This window comes from Scyliorhinus canicula, chromosome 12, assembly GCF_902713615.1.
Source record: "Scyliorhinus canicula chromosome 12, sScyCan1.1, whole genome shotgun sequence".
NCBI classification, from domain to species: Eukaryota; Metazoa; Chordata; class Chondrichthyes; order Carcharhiniformes; family Scyliorhinidae; genus Scyliorhinus; species Scyliorhinus canicula.
The window spans coordinates 155,041,046-155,057,041 of NC_052157.1; the positions used below are offsets into that span (position 1 = coordinate 155,041,046).

Genomic DNA, 15,996 nt, shown 5'->3' on the forward strand with positions numbered 1-15,996 from the left:
GCGAGGGTAGCGGGTGCGAGGGTAGCGGGGTGGGCGAGTATTGGGGTGCGAGGGTAGCGGGGTGCGTGGGTAGCGGGGTGCGAGGGTAGTGGGTGGGTAGGTAGTGGGGTGCGAGGGTAGTGGGTGGGTAGGTAGTGGGGTGCGAGGGTAGTGGGTGGGTAGGTAGTGGGGTGCGAGGGTAGCGGGGTGCGTGGGTAGCGGGGTGCGAGGGTAGTGGGTGGGTAGGTAGTGGGGTGCGAGGGTAGCGGGGTGCGTGGGTAGCGGGGTGCGAGGGTAGTGGTGGGTAGGTAGTGGGGTGCGAGGGTAGTGGGTGGGTAGGTAGTGGGGTGCGAGGGTAGCGGGGTGCGTGGGTAGCGGGGTGGGCGAGTATTGGGGTGCGAGGGTAGCGGGGTGCGTGGGTAGCGGGGTGCGAGGGTAGTGGGTGGGTAGGTAGTGGGGTGCGAGGGTAGCGGGGTGGGAGGGTAGTGGGGTGCGTGGGTAGTGGGGTGCGTGGGTAGCGGGGTGCGAGGGTAGTGGGTGGGTAGGTAGTGGGGTGCGAGGGGTAGCGGGGTGCGTGGGTAGCGGGGTGGGCGAGTATTGGGGTGCGTGGGTAGTGGGGTGCGTGGGTAGCGGGGTGCGAGGGTAGTGGGTGGGTAGGTAGTGGGGTGCGAGGGTAGCGGGGTGCGTGGGTAGCGGGGTGGGCGAGTATTGGGGTGCGAGGGTAATGGGGTGCGAGGGAAGTGGGGAACAGGAGCGAATAACAGAATGCATCACATCAGGAACGGGATATTGGCACAATGCTGGGTGAGGAGAGGAAGGTAAGAGGATGATCCTTTCTACACTATACTACAATTCATTCATCATAAGACAATGAATTAACTGTTCCACCTCGCGGGTAAACTCAACTCAGTGAACCAATGGCAGCTGGTTTGAAGCCAGGACTCTTCTAGTGAGATTAATCTGGCACCGGATCAAGTTCTTCCTGCACTCGGATACAAGGGCCTGAAACCACTTTCTAATCACAAGACAATAAACTCCTGTCAAAGATGCATGGAAGGCACGGCCCATAATCAATTCTTCCTTTTTGGCCAAGCACCAACTGAGAAGCTAAATGCATCACGCTGCCCCTCTTACTCCATGTCAATAGTAGAATGGTATCCCTGCCTCAGAATGTCATTATCAAATACTGCCTTTCCCTTGGCTGGACTATTGGATACACCACCCGCACTTTAGGAGGGATTTCCAGATCTACTGGAGGTGCTGAAGCAGTTTACTAGAATGGTATTGGGGATGCTGGATTTCGGAAAGGATTTTGACGAGAGGCTGGAGAAGCCATTCCCCTTCAAGCGGAGAAGGGGCGATTTGTTCGAGGTGTCCAAAATCATGAAAGGTTCTAACAGCAAATAAAGGGAGACAGGCTGCAGAGATGGCAGAACCACAGGACGCAGATTTGCAAAATAATCAGAGAAGACATTGAGGAAAGAAAGAGCAGGAGATGTTCCAGAGGCAGAAATATGTAATAATAATCTTTATTGTCACAAGTAGGCTTACATTAACACTGCAATGAAGTTACTGTGAACAGCCCCTAGTCGCCACACTCCGGCGCCTGTTCGGGTATACAGAGGGAGAATTCAGAATGTCCAATTCACCTAACAAGCACGTCTTTCGGGACTTGTGGGATGAAACTGGAGCACCCGGAAGAAACCCACGCAGACACGGGAAAAACGTGCAGACTCCACACAGACAGTGACCCAAGCCAGGAATCGAACCTGGGACCCTGGCGATGTGAAGCAACAGTGATAACCACTGTGCTACCCTCATATATGCAGTGGCAGTGATGCAGCCGCTATGTAGTTGGAAGCTCATCTCGACACCAAGGTTGCAACGGGGCCGGTTCAGCTGTAGACAGCTGCCGGGGAGACAGATGGAGTCGGCGATGAGAGAACCGAGTTTTTAGTGGGGATCGAAGACGGGAACTTCAGCCGTCTCAATGTTGCGTTGGGAGGGAATCGTTGCTCATCCAGCATCGGATGCTAGACAAGCAATCTGAGAGCATAGAGATAGTGGAGGAAGGGAGGGTGGTGGTGGTGGTAGAGCTGGGTGTGGGGATGGCCCGTGTGAAAAGTGAAATATTTTGACACGAGAGCTGTGTGCAGCCCAGTCCCTTCGCTGAAGAGCACCAGTGAATCAGTTGGGTTTTTACTGACCATCCGGCAGCTTTCACAGTTAATTTCATTCGATCAGCGCTAAATACCCGATTGATTTAATCCACATTGTGGCTTGCTTTGGGAGTTCAGCTGTGAAGACCTTAAAGTAAAAAACAAACTTGAGTTTACACAGTGCCTTTTGCACTCTCAGGACATCTCAGGATAGGACTGAACCATGTTAGCATCCTTCATGGCTACACTCCTGTCCCATGGCTTCCTCACAGAGGGAGATGGTGATATTGTGATAATGTCGCTGAACTAGCAATGGAGGGACCCAAGCCAATGCTCTGGGGACATGAGTTCAGAACCTACCATGATAGCTGGTGGAATTTTAACTCAATTAATTATCTCCGGCCTTGGGTGACTGTGCCGGAGTCTGCACGTTCTTCCCGTGTCTGCATGGGTTTCCTACCATGGTCCAAAGATGTGTAGCTTAGGTGGATTGGCCATGATAAATTGCCCCTTAGTGTTGAAAGATCTGTAAATTAGGTAGATTGGCCATGCTAAATTGCCCCCTGGTGTATAGGGATGTATCGGTTGGGTTAAGGGATTATTTGGATTGGGCAGCAGAATATGCTTGGTGGAGTGCTCTTTCAGAGGGTCGGTGCAGACTCGAAGGGCCGAATGGCCACCTGCATTGCAGGGATTCTATGATTCTAATAAAATCTGGAATATAAAGCTAGTCTCCGTAATGGTCACCGTGACAGCTCCCATCGATTGTTGTACACTCCCATCTGGCTCACTGATGTCCTCTTCAGGGCAGGAAATCTGCCACCCTTACCCAGTCTGGCCTACACGTGACTCCAGACCCACACAGCCATGTGGTTGTCTCCTAATTGCCCCTCGGCTCAAGGGCAATTTGGGATGGGCAACAAATGCTGGCCTTGCCAACGATGCCCGCTTCCCATGAAAAATGTTGGATCTCCCTCTCCGACCCCTCTCTCCCTGGCAGCTGGTGCTGCGTCTCAACCCCTTCCAGAACCTGTGGCTGACTGAAGGCTCTCCGTTAGTCAGTTGTATAACATTGTACCCCCGCCACATGTCAATCTGTGGCATAGATCCTTCTCGCTTCACAGCACCACCCCATTTGTTCAACTTTCCACGCACGATGCTGCTTTTAATTTCCTTCAAGGATGAAGTGTTATAAAAGGCATTCCCGTTGGTGCTGCTGTCAGATCTCCGTTAGGTTGTAAAGCACCTGATAATAAAGCAAAAATAATGCAATGCGTCTCATTTTGTTCTTTCATATCAATACAAGAAAGCTGCCTCCCCTCCCTTGGGACGTATTTAATTATCATCTGCCTGTGTAGCTCTTTGTTTTATTCAGCGATTTATTAATCTGGTTTCCATTCTGCTGTTGCAGAGTCCTTATAAAAGGTTCCTCTCTATCCAGCTGTCAGCCACGGCTTCCCAGATCTTTATTTTGCCGGGCAACCCTGTTGTTGTTTCCACTTCTGATTGCACAAAGGTGCGAGGCCATTGTAACGTGATCTAACTCAGTAAGTGGCACCAGCGTGCACCGGCAATATTGGCCAAGGGGGGCTGGAGCACATCACCAATCAGTGACGGTAGGTTGGTAACTCACGAGTGCCAAGGCACCATCTGCCTCTGCACAGCGCCCGAAAAGCAAAGAGAACATACCTTTTTTATATTTCCTTTCATTACCTCACTTAGCGGCACTTTAGTACCAATGTCGGGCTTCATTGACCTGCAGTTAGCTGCCTTGTGATCCAAACAATATCAGGGCTGGCACTGCAATGCGGTACTGGAGGGACTGCTGCCGTGTCGGAGGTGCTGTCTTTCGAGGAGTGGTAAAACCGAGGGCCCGTCTGCCCTCTCAGGTGTATGGCAAAGATCCCGTGGCACTATCGCGAAGAAGAAGAGCTGGGGAATTATCCACGGTGCCCTGGCCAATATTTACCCCTCTGTCGTCTTCTCCTTGGGCCGTCCCTCGGACTTGCCTGCACATTAAAAATGAGTTCTCAGGTGACTGAGGAGCCCAATGCGCGGCCTTCAGTCTCTGTCACAGGTGGGGAAGAGGGTTCATTGATAGAGGATGGGACGACGTTGGATGTGGGCAGCAGACGGCGGTGGTTGAACAGACTCCCATTTGTTCTGTAATTTAGCTCCATTTCATCAGGAAGCTTGCTGAGGGTGAGATGGCACATCGCAGCAAAGAAGATCAAGAAGAGTGTCGGTGTGATGACACAGCCTTGCTTGACCCCAGACCAAACATGAATTGGATCTGCGGCGGATCCACTGGTCAGGATCGCAGCTTGCATGTCATCGTGAAGCAGGCGGAGATGGTGACAAACTTCTGGGGGTAGCTAAAACGGAGGAGGACACTCGATAATCCTTTGCAGTTGACAGTATCGAAGGTCTTTCTGAGGTAAAAGAAGGCCATGTACAATGGTTGGTGCTGTTTCCTGCATTTCTGTTGTAGTTGCTGCTCGATGAAGATCATGTCCACTGTGCCCCTTAGTGGGCGGAACCTGCACTGGAACTCTGGGAGGATCTCTTCAGCCACGGGGAGAAGGCGATTAAGGAATATTCTTGCAAAGACCTTCCCTGTGGCCGACAGCAGGGGAATTCCTCTGTAGTTGCTGCAGTCGGACTTGTCGCCTTTTTTGAAGATGCTCACAATTACGGTATCTCCGAGATCTCCTTGCACGTTCTCCTCCTTCGAGGTATGGCAAATCAGGTCATGTATTCACAATAGCTTCTCTGCCATGTTCCCGTGCTTCGTCAGGCTCCTGTTGCCTTGTCCCTTTTTTCTGCTGTTGGATTGTCATCTTGTGTTGGGTTGGGGTTGTGCTGAGATTGCGATGGGTAGCATGCTGCGGGATGGAGTCGAGGACACTCGCGTTGACTACAGAGCCTCTGCTAAGGAGGTCTTCAAAGTGTTTCTTCCAGCAGGCGCTGACTACCTTCCTATCCTCTTCATTCTTGGCCACGTAAGGCCTTGGCTGCTTGGGCTTAGGTGGGGCTTGACTGCACTAAAGAAACTTTGCACATTAGCTGCCGGCTAACCGCGGGATCTGCTGACCGTGGGATCTGCTGACCGTGGGATCTGCTGACCGTGGAATCTGATCACCGCGGGACCTGCTGACCGTGGGATCTGCTGACCATGGGATCTGCTGACCGTGGGATCTGCTGATCGTGGAATCTGCTCACCGCGGGATCTGCTGACCGTGGGATCTGCTGACCGCGGGATCTGCTGACCGTGGAATCTGCTCACCGCGGGATCTGCTGACCGTGGAATCTGCTGACCGTGGAATATGCTCACCGCGGGATCTGCTGACCGTGGAATCTGCTCACCGCGGGATCTGCTGACCGTGGAATCTGCTCACCGCGGGATCTGCTGACCGCGGGATCTGCTGACCGCGGGATCTGCTGACCGTGGAATCTGCTCACCGCGGGATCTGCTGACCGCGGGATCTGCTGACCGTGGAATCTGCTCACCGCGGGATCTGCTGACCGTGGAATCTGCTCACCGCGGGATCTGCTGACCGTGGAATCTGCTCACCGCGGGATCTGCTGACCGTGGAATCTGCTCACCGCGGGATCTGCTGACCGTGGAATCTGCTCACCGCGGGATCTGCTGACCGTGGAATCTGCTCACCGCGGGATCTGCTGACCGTGGAATATGCTGACCGCGGGATCTGATGACCGTGGAATCTGCTCACCGCGGGATCTGCTGACCGCGGGATCTGCTCACCGCGGGATCTGATGATCGTGGAATATGCTGACCGAGGGATCTCCTGTACTTTCTCCATCCACCATCAGATCTTTAGGTTGTGGATATTTGTTGCTGGACCTCAGCCGGCCGTAGAGCTGCATTCCTCCTCTCGAGTTAGGTTGCTGTTTCCCGTTCAGAAATGCCTTACCCTTGTGGGCTATCAGCTCCCGGATCTCCTGGCCAGTCTCATTGAACCCGTCTCGGTGTTTCCTGGTCGAGGGACCAAACGTCTCTTGGCAGGTGCTGATTATGGAGACCTTGAATGGTGGTCAGGTGCTCCGGGCATTCTGCATCTCCCAGTCACTGAGAGACAGCAGATTGGCAGTGAGGTGCTGGCTGAATAGGGCTCTCTGATCAGGGTCGAGGAGTGTCTCCGAATGTTGCTGCCGCTTTCTTTCTGATGCTGCCGCTGCTTTGGGGTTACATTGATGTTGATCAAAAGCAGCTTGTGCCTTTAATTCTGGACATGGTCAATGATTCCCTATCCCGGGGGTCGCTGCCCTCTACCCTCGCTCAGGCCTCTATCTTTTTGCTTCTGAAGAGGGACAAAGACTCGACAGAGTGTGGTTCGGACTGTCCTATTTCACTTTTGCACACGGGTGTCAGGTTACTTGCCAAGGTGCTGCTGCTTCAGCTGGAGCCCTGCCTCCCAAATATAATCTCGGAGGGTCAGACGGGCTCCCTGAAGGGTCGGCAATTGTTGGCCAATATACGTCGCCTGTTAAATGTTGTCCTTTACCCCTCCTCAGTGTCCGAAGCTGAGGTGATTGGTACTGAAAAGGCATTTGATAGGGTCGAGTGGGAGTATTTATTTCACATTCTTGGAAGGTTTGGTTTTGGCCGCAAATTTATTTCTTGTATTAGTTTATTGTACAAGGCTCCCACTGCCAGTGTTCAAATGTCCTGAACTCTGATTCTTTCCCTTTGAACAGGGGCACGAGGCAGGGATGCCCACTGTCCCCACTCCTGTTTGCTCTGGCAATGAGCCGCTCGCTATAGTGCTGAGGCCCTCTGATAAGTGGAGGGGGATTAATCAGTGCGGGCTGGAGGATTGGGTGTCCCTTTTCGCGGATCACTTACTTCTCTATATTACGAACCCAGCACCCTCCATGGACGCCATAATGAAGCTGCTTAGCACTTTTGGCTCCTTCTCTGGGCACAAGTTGAACTTCCTGCTCGAGCCTCCTGAAATGAAAATCGCTTATTGTCACGAGTAGGCTTCAATGAAGTTACTGTGAAAAGCCCCTAGTCGCCACATTCCGGCGCCTGTTCGGGGAGGCTGGTACGGGAATTGAACCTGCCTTGGTCTACTTTCAAAGCCAGTGATTTAGCCCAGTGTGCTAAACCAGCCCCTGGGAGGAGATCCCAACTAGGAATGTTACCTTTTCTCCTGGCCAAGCCAACCTTTTGTTACTGGGTTCCTGGGTGGCCCACAGCTGGACCTCACTTCATGGCCGGGATTCTCTCAGCCCCCGCGGGCGGGGAATGGGGCGTCGGACCCGCAACGCCTTCGCGCAATTCTCTGGCCACTGGAGAGTCACTGCCAGCCGGGCGTGCGTGGCCGACGCGGCGCCGGTCGGGGGCCGTTGAAAGAGGCTCCCGCGCCGATTCCCCGCGGTCGACCGGCCGAGTTCCCGCCGGCGTGGTTCTCGTATGGTTCCACCCGGTGGGAGCTCGGCGTCACTGTTGCGGTGGCCGTCCTGGTGGGGGGCAGGGGGAATCGGTCTCCGAGATGGGGGGCCTTCACGACGGTGATCGGGGGCCACTGATCGGCGGGCGGGCGCGATCGTGGGGGGGGGGGGGGGGGGGGGGGGGGGGGGTGTGCCCTACCTTCTTCCGTGCCGGCATGCCGTGTGAGTCTGCCATGTTTCACGAGGCCGGCGGCGCAGGCTTGGACCCACAGCCGGCAGCGCAGGGCCCCGTATCGGCAGCAGGAGCTGTGTGGAGCACTCCGGGGCCCTGCAAGCCCCCTTATAAAAATGGAGAATCACCCCGGACTTTCGGGGAAAAAAGTCCGGCGTGATTCGTGCCCGTTTTCTGGCGGGCGTGGGGGACATAGCACCATTATTGGAGAATCCCAGCCCATAAACTAAATCAGTCCAGTCAGGTTGAGGCATATTTACAGAGGTAGAATAACCTGCTTGGCGGGTGGGGGGGTTTAGATTATTAAAATGAATGTACCCCCCGAGATTTCTCTTTTTCTTTCAGTGTCTCCCCATTTTACTCCCTAAATCCATTTTATTCAGGTCAACAAATTGATATCTTCTTTTATTTGGGTGGGGAGTATTCCCAGAATCGATGGGGTTCTGTTCCAAAGAGTCCGACACTGAGGAGGGGGGGGGGGGGTTTGGCCCTTCCCAATTTTCTATTTTACTACTGGGCAGCCAATATTCAGAAGATATTGTTGTGATCCTGGATCCATGTGGAAGCGGCACTTGGTGCAATAATTATTGCACCGTTGCCTTTTTCCCATCAGATTTTCCTCGAACCCAGTGGTGATATCCTCGCTGAGAATTTGGAAGCAGTTTGGGCAGCATTTTAAGCTCCTTTCCCTGTCTTCACTCGGCCCCATTTGTAATAATCCCTGTTTCCTACCAGCTGGTTTAGCCTCGTTATATTTTGGAAAGGGTCTGGGGCGGTTTGGAGAGCTGTTTGTGGTTTGTTGTTTTTGGAAAGGGTCTGGAGCGGTTTGGAGAGCTGTTGGTGGACGGAGGTCGGCTGGTTTTGAGGTAGATGAGAAATTCCAGATTCAGTTTTTTTTTAGGTATTTCCAAATTCACGATTTTTCGCGTAAAGCTTTTCCCTCCTTTCCTTTGGCATGACCCTGATGAAGAAGATTCTGCCTTTGGCTTGGGCTGACTGGGAGGATGTATTTTGGACCTATTTGGACAGATCCTTTCGACAGATTCTGCTACATTGAGTGGTGTGAGGGTGAAATGGGTCCTATTGTTAATGGTGAGGTGTGGAGTGGGGCCCTTCATAGGGTCAACTCCGGGGGGCTGGATTCTCCGATCTTGAGGCTGTGTCCGGAGGAAGTGTCTGGTTTTACGACGAACAAATCGTGGAGACCCCAGAGCCGATCCTCCGACCGGTGAGGGGCTGACAGCCGCGCCATGTAAAACGCACGGCCTTCCCGATATAAACGCCTGGAGAATTGCCGGGCCCGTGGCCGCCCATGTGCGCGGCGATGACCTGCAGCGGTTGCGGCGTACACCATGGTGCCGGAAGCACGCGACCCGACCTGGCAGACACCGCCTCACCAGCCCCCCCCCCCCCCCCCCCCCCCCCCCCCCCCCGGCCAGAGAACGCCCCCCCCCCCCCTCCCTCCACCCGACTGCAGCAGTGCTGGACACAGCCCGCAGCCACCACGCCGGGTTCACAAAGACTGAGAGCGCTCGTGACCCGCGGCGTCAGGAACTTGGACCATCGGGGGCGGAGCATCAGGGGAGGACCTTCGGGCAACGACCTGAGGCCATCCCAACGGCGGGCGGCGTACTCCCCGATGACGTCTTTTTGGAGGGGGCGGAGCATCCGAAAACAGGTGGGCCCCCGATTTGATTGCAAGCAGGGATTCTCCGCCCGATCGCCGATTACGATATCGGCGTCGGGCAATGGAGGATTCTGCTCCACGTCTTTGATGTGCTCGGCTGAATCAGATTCAGTTGAAAGCTTTGCATAGGAAGCTTGACCAGGGCAAGGATGGGGGGGGGTTCTCTCCTGGATAAGTTGAGGATATGTGTGAGTGTTGTTCTCGTGGGCCGGCTAACCATATGTGCACGTTCTGGTCCTGTCCCAAGTTGATCGGCTTCTGGGTTTCATTCTTTTTTACACCATGTCGGAGATACTCGGTGTAGCTTTGGATCCGTGTCCGCTGGTGGCCATATTGGTGGTCAGATTTGCCGATGATAGTCGGGGGTGAAGGTGGACGAAGGCCTTTGCCTCTTTGAAAGCCCGGATTTGAATTTTGCTGAGATGGAGATCTCCCACTCTGCCTAGTGCCTCTGCTTGGGGTGACCTAAAGTCATTTCTGTATTTGGGAGAAGGTCAAGTTCCCCATGGTGGGGGGAGGGGGGGGGGGGGGTGGGTGGAGGGGTGGAGGGGGGGGGGGGGTGGGGTGGGGGTGTTGGGCGGAGGGGGGGGGGTGGGTGGAGGGGGGGGGTGGGGGGGTTGGGTGGAGCGGGGGGGGGGGGGTGGGTGGAGGGGGGGGTGGGGGGGGGTGGTGGGTCAGATAGCAAACATTTATTTCCTTTTATAAGAAGTTAGTCACGGTCAGTTGTTTGGGGGTTGAGGTTGTCTTTTTGTATTTAAGTTGATACGGTGCTGTGGGTGTCTTTGCCTTTTTAAAAATTATTTTCTCTGCTGTTGGATTTTTCTGTTCGATCGGTTCGGGTTGTTCTGATTATTATGAGACATTTCTGGAAAAAAAGATGTTGATCAAAGAGCGGATAAGGCAGCGGTCCACCCAGCATGGTCAGCTTCTGTCCTGGAGTGCGTGATAAGCACGTCCTTGTGGACAATGACAGAGTCAAGCAGGTACTCGTGCTTGGGTGAGAGCGTTGCCATGAGGCCTTGTACTTGACTCTCTGATGGAACATGGTGTTGGTTATGACAAGGCTGTGTTCCAGACATTTTGTCAGGAGCAGGGTACAGTTGGCATTGGATTTCCCCATCACCTTTGCCTATTCCACCTCGCCAGAGGGCTGTGTCCTTTCCAACTCTGGTGTTGAAGTCACCCAGGAGGATCATCTTGCCTCCCTTTGGGACTCCTCGGGTCAAGGATTGTACGAAGCTGGAGTAAAATTCCTCTTTCAATGCTGAAATACCTGATCCGGACAGCAATAGCAGTACGCCGTTCTGTCGGGGTTGTCCATGAGGGTCCGGACTGATCCCTCAGTCAACATTGAAAAACAAAGTTATTTGGCCATCGTCACATTTCTTTTTTTCCCGATAAATTTAGAGGAGCCAATTATTTTTCTTTTCCAATTAAGGGGCAATTTATCGTGGCCAACCCTGCACATCTTTGTGTTGTGGGGGTGAAACCCACGCAGACACGGGGAGAAAGTACAAGCTCCACACGGACAGTGACCCAGGGCCGGGATTCGAACCCGGGTCCTCCGCGCCGTAGTCCCAGTGCAATCCACTGCGCCACACGTCGGCCCCATTGTCGCATTTCTGTTTGCGGGAGGTCACTGTACACAAATTGATTGTTGCACCCTCTATGTTACGGCAGAGACTGCACGGTACTGAGGACCTGAGTTGTATCCCGGCTCCGGGTTACTGTCTGTGTGGAGTTCTCCCCGTGTCTGCGTGGGTTTCGCCCCCACAAGTAAAAGATGTGCAGGGTAGGTGGATTGGCCGCACTAAATTGCCCCTTAATTGGGAAAAATGAATTGGGTACACCTAAATTTAAAAAACAATGAGACTACACTTTAATAAATTACTTCAGTGGCTGTAATGGGCTTTGGGGCATCACACGGTCGCCTTCAAATGCAGGTGCTTTCTTGTAAGGGCCTTGCTTTGTTACCTTTGAGGATTTGAGGGTATTTGGTAGAAAACATGCCCACAGGAGACTAAATGAATAAATCAGAGCCCGTTTGTACGGAATGTGTTTGGCCTTGTTGGACTGAACAACTTCCCCTCGCTTCACTCTTGTGTTCTTCGATTGCTCCTCCTGTTGTCCGAGCGTGGATTTATCACCAGTCACCATCTTGGTGGCATTCCGAGACTGATAAGTGTTTGCAACTCCCAGTTTAAGAGAGGCTGTGAGAGCACTCACTCAGGAGGAGGAGGAGATGAGACGCAGCAACACAAGCTGAAATGTAGGTTAATGCTGTCCAGAGGCTTTTTTCTCTCCTCCAGACTAAATATAGGTTTGTGCTGGTGGAGGAGCAAATCCTTTGAGAGATGCAATACATAATTCTGGGATATACCATCCAACCCAGGGGTGCAGGGCCGTGGCAACCAATTGGAAGTGATCCCCGGCAAACATTCAGCACTTGTTATTTTCCCATACGAACCGGAGAGCGGCTCCAAGGTTTAACTCTCGCCTCCGTGGCAGGGTTAACTTGCCGTGATCAGCAGGGCAAAAGCCAGCGATGGGCTGACAGGAGGACCTCGCAGCTTGCTGTCAGAGCGAATCCTTTCGTTGTGCTTGCCATGTCCTTCAGCGGAGATGTTAAACAAAGTCTCTGGCTGCCCTCCCGGGCGGGTGCAAACGATGCCAGGGCATCAGTTTGAGTCAGATTCTGGGGCTTTGCCCCCCTAGCCATCATGTCAGAGTCTTTACAGCACAGAGCAGGGCCATTCAGCCCATCAGATCCATGCCAGCTCCCTGTCCCATTCCCACCGTCTAACCCCAGAGCCTGCCAAGTTTATTTTTCCCAAGTGCCCATCCACTTTCCTTTGTGAAACCATTGCTCACCTCCTGTTGAACCCCCCCCGTGGGCAGTGAGTTCCTGGTCATTACCGCTCACTGCGTTTAAAAAAAAGTTCTTCCTCAACCCCCCCCCCCCCCCCCCCCGGTATCTCGCACTCAGAACTCTATGCCTAATTAATATTTATCCCACAACTAACAGCAGATTATTTTGCCATTATGACTTTGCTGTTGGTGCAAGCTTGCTGTGCAACGAGTTCACAACCTACTTCACAACCCTGACAACATTTCAGAAAGTACCCCTTTGGCTCAGCCAATGTATGGAGAGAATTTTTTAAAAAATTGTTCAAGAGATCTGAATTACTCGGAGCGAATAAGCTTGCAATTGGCCCTGAGCAGGGTAAACTGGCCCTGGGATTGTTCCTGCACCCCCCCCCCCCCCCCCCCCCCCCCCACCCCTTTCACGAGGCTGTTTGCTGCGACTTGTCCATGAGAGCATGACCTGGCAGATTGAGAGTAGGTTTTCTTTGTGCATGAGCATCGCTGGCTGGGCCAGCGTTCATTCCCCATCCTTAACTGCCTTTAAACCGAGTGGTTTGTGAGGCCACTTCAGAGGCCATTTAATAGTCAGCCACGTTGCTGTAGACATGTAGGTCAGACCAGGTAATGATGGCAGATTTCCTTCCTTATGGAAATTTGCAAACCCGGTTTTTTTTCGATTGAATTCAAGTTTCAACATCTAGGGCAGCACGGTGGCGCAGTGGGTTAGCCCTGCTGCCTCACGGCGCCGAGGTCCCAGGTTCGATCCTGGCTCTGGGTCACTGTCAGTGTGGAGTTTGCATATTCACCCCGTGTTTGCGTGGGTTTCGCCCCCACAACCCGAAGATGTGCAGGGTAGATGGATTGGCCACACTAAATTGCCCCTTAATTGGAAAAAAAAAATGAATTGGTTACTCTAAATTTAAAAAAAAATGTTTCAACATCTGCTTTGGTGGGATTTGAGCCCAAGTCACCAGGACGTTACTCTGGGTCTCTGGAGTGTTAGTTCAGTGACAATACCACTATCCCATTGCCTCGCTTGTGTTTAGTCCAAAATCTGGAGGCCTGTAAAATGGAAGGGGAAGAGTAGAAAACTACCAGGAAAATACTGTTGAGGTGGCTTGTACAATTTCCCCCCAAATAACATTTATATTAATCTCATACCTGACCAGTGCTGGTTTCTCGCCAAGGTATGTTCCTGTTTACATTTTCTAATGTAATGCGATTGGCTTCCTTGAGCTGTAAAGGAATACAGTGCAGAATAAACAGTTAACAGAAGGAATATGCTGATGCATGACATGGATGATAATGTACCACTGACATACGTCAGTCATGTGTTAGGGTCTCTCCCTCCCTCTCTCTCTCCCTCCAGAGAAAGGTTAGAATCATACCCAGGAGCAAAGTGCCTACCCTGGAACTTGTTTAAATTATGTAATAATAAACAGGTATCAGCGTCTGACTGTAGTCTTTCTAAGAACCAATTCCCACACTTTGAGTTTAAGGTAGGTGGTCACATCTCGGAACACGTAGGTACGGAGTAAGATACTTTGCCCTCAAACCTGTTCTGCCATCCATGGCTTATCTACACCTCTATCTATTTGGCGATTGTGATTGTCTTGCCTATGGGGAATGGGACTGATAGTATGGACCTGACAGGCCGAATGGCCTCTTCTTGTGCTGTAATGTCCCTGTGACAATATTGATCTCGTCTTGAAAAGCTCCAAATTGACCCAACATTTCGAGCCTTTTGGGAGAGAGGCTTTCAACAATCTTTTGTGTGGAAAAGTGCTGAGTTGCCGACCTGTGATTTTAATATTACTTCCCGTCTGTCTCGACTCCCCTGTCATCAGCGGAAATAGTTTCTCTCTATCTTCCCTGTCAAATCCTTTCGGCAGTTAAACACCTTGATCAGTCCTGCCCTCTCGATCCTCTGTACTCAAGGAGTCCCTCTCGGATTGATTTCCCTCTTTTGGTGATTTCGAACACTTTGTATTAATGTAGCACCGTTGGTACATCACAAAAACTTATCAAAGCACTTGACAGACTGAATTGCTTCTGGAGTGAGGTGACTCGATGTTGTTATTTGGGACTTGATGTGTGCGAGCAGCCGTAACCATGGAGACTGCCATTTGTTCAGCTCACTTTAATCTTTAGCACGGAGGTAGCGGGCTCTCAGAGGCTCTATGCCACCAATTGTGCGGCGTCGGGAGAGCAGGCGCCCCTTTTTGAGAGGCATCGCAAACAAGGGGAGAAGGGGAAGGCCACTCGGCCCCTTGACCCTGTTCCCCCACTCAGTCAGATCTGTCCCGGCTGTAATATGCTGACGTCAGTCTTCTCGATCCATGAAATCTCACTTGGGTAAGTTTACAATAAGAAACACAGTGCTTCGTTGGCACGTGCATGGCAAGTGTTGGGTTTGATGTGGGGGGGGGGGGGGGGGGCGGGCTGAGAGGAACATCAGTGCGAAGGTTCCCTTTACCGTCAGGTGCCCCGATGACACCAGCATTTCAACAGTGACTGAATTTCAGCCCATTGTCTCTTTATTCTTTCACGCGATGTGGCCATCGCTGGCACGGTCAGCATTTGTGTCCCATCCCTTATTGCCCTCGCATTGAGTGGCTTGCTCGGCCGTTTCAGTTTTGGGGGGGGGGGGGGGGGGGGGGCAACCACATTGCTTTGGGTTTGGAGTCACATATAGGCCAGACCGGGTAAGGATGTGAGCGAACCAGGTGGTTCATTGACGGCAATTGTTGATATTTGCCATGGTCGCTATCACTGAGACTGGCTTCATATTCCTGATTTATTAACTGAAATTAAATTCCGCCAGTTACCACGGTGGGATTTGAACCTGTGTCCCCCCCCAGACCAGTGGCATTATCACTACCTGGGCACCTTGGCGGCACGGTAGCACAGTGGTTAGCACTGTAGCTTCGCAGCGCCAGGGTCCCGGTTTCGATTCCCGGCTTGGGTCACTGTCTGTGCGGAGTCTGCACGTTCTCCCCGTGTCTGCGCGGGTTTCCTCCGGGTGCTCCGGTTTCCTCCCACAAGTCCCAAAAGACGTGCTGTTAGGTGAATTGGACATTCTGAATTCTCCCTCTGTGTACCCGAACAGGCGCCGGAATGTGGCGACTAGGGGCTTTTCACAGTAACTTCATTGCAGCGTTAATGTAAGCCTACTTGTGACAATAAAGATTATTATTATTATCTCTCCTCACCCCCCCCCCCCCTTACTTGTCTCCAACACCCTTTGCAGGCATACTGAGGCTTTGAAAGATATAAGATTAATGGAAGTGGGCCAACTCGAAACGTTAGCTCTTTTCTCTCCCTGCAGATGCTGCCAGACCTGCTGAGATTTTACAGCATTTTCCCTTTCGTTTCAGATTCCAGCATCCGCAGTAATTTGCTTTTATAGATTAATGGAAGTGTTCCTTCTCTTGCAAAGAGCGGACACCCAAGAGGGGAGTCAGAGGATGGCGATGCAATGGCTGCTGCAAACCCCATGAACACAAGCGGCCACCGGAGGAGGAAGTGTGTAGCTGCGGACAAATCCTCCTCCTTGGCGATATCGCGATTCCCGTGCACTTGCCACACTCCAGACGAGGCGTTCCCAAGCCCTCGCTTCAATCGCGGCCATTCCACTCGCTCCTGAAGTGCCTGTT

General features: G+C 52.6%; 1 protein-coding gene across 4 annotated transcripts in view; it reads left to right on the top strand.

The window, feature by feature from the left end:
• Positions 1–15,996, top strand: part of dph1 (diphthamide biosynthesis 1) — a 737,117-nt gene that overhangs the window by 174,221 nt on the left and 546,900 nt on the right. The window contains exon 1 of one of the 4 annotated variants that reach the window (XM_038814610.1): positions 14,640–14,695. The exons of the other annotated variants lie outside the window; for them this stretch is intronic. Coding sequence (XP_038670538.1) covers positions 14,655–14,695 — 41 coding nt within the window. The 5' untranslated portion in view covers positions 14,640–14,654. Of the gene's footprint in view, positions 1–14,639; positions 14,696–15,996 lie in introns of those variants that run through there. 4 annotated transcript variants of the gene reach the window in all.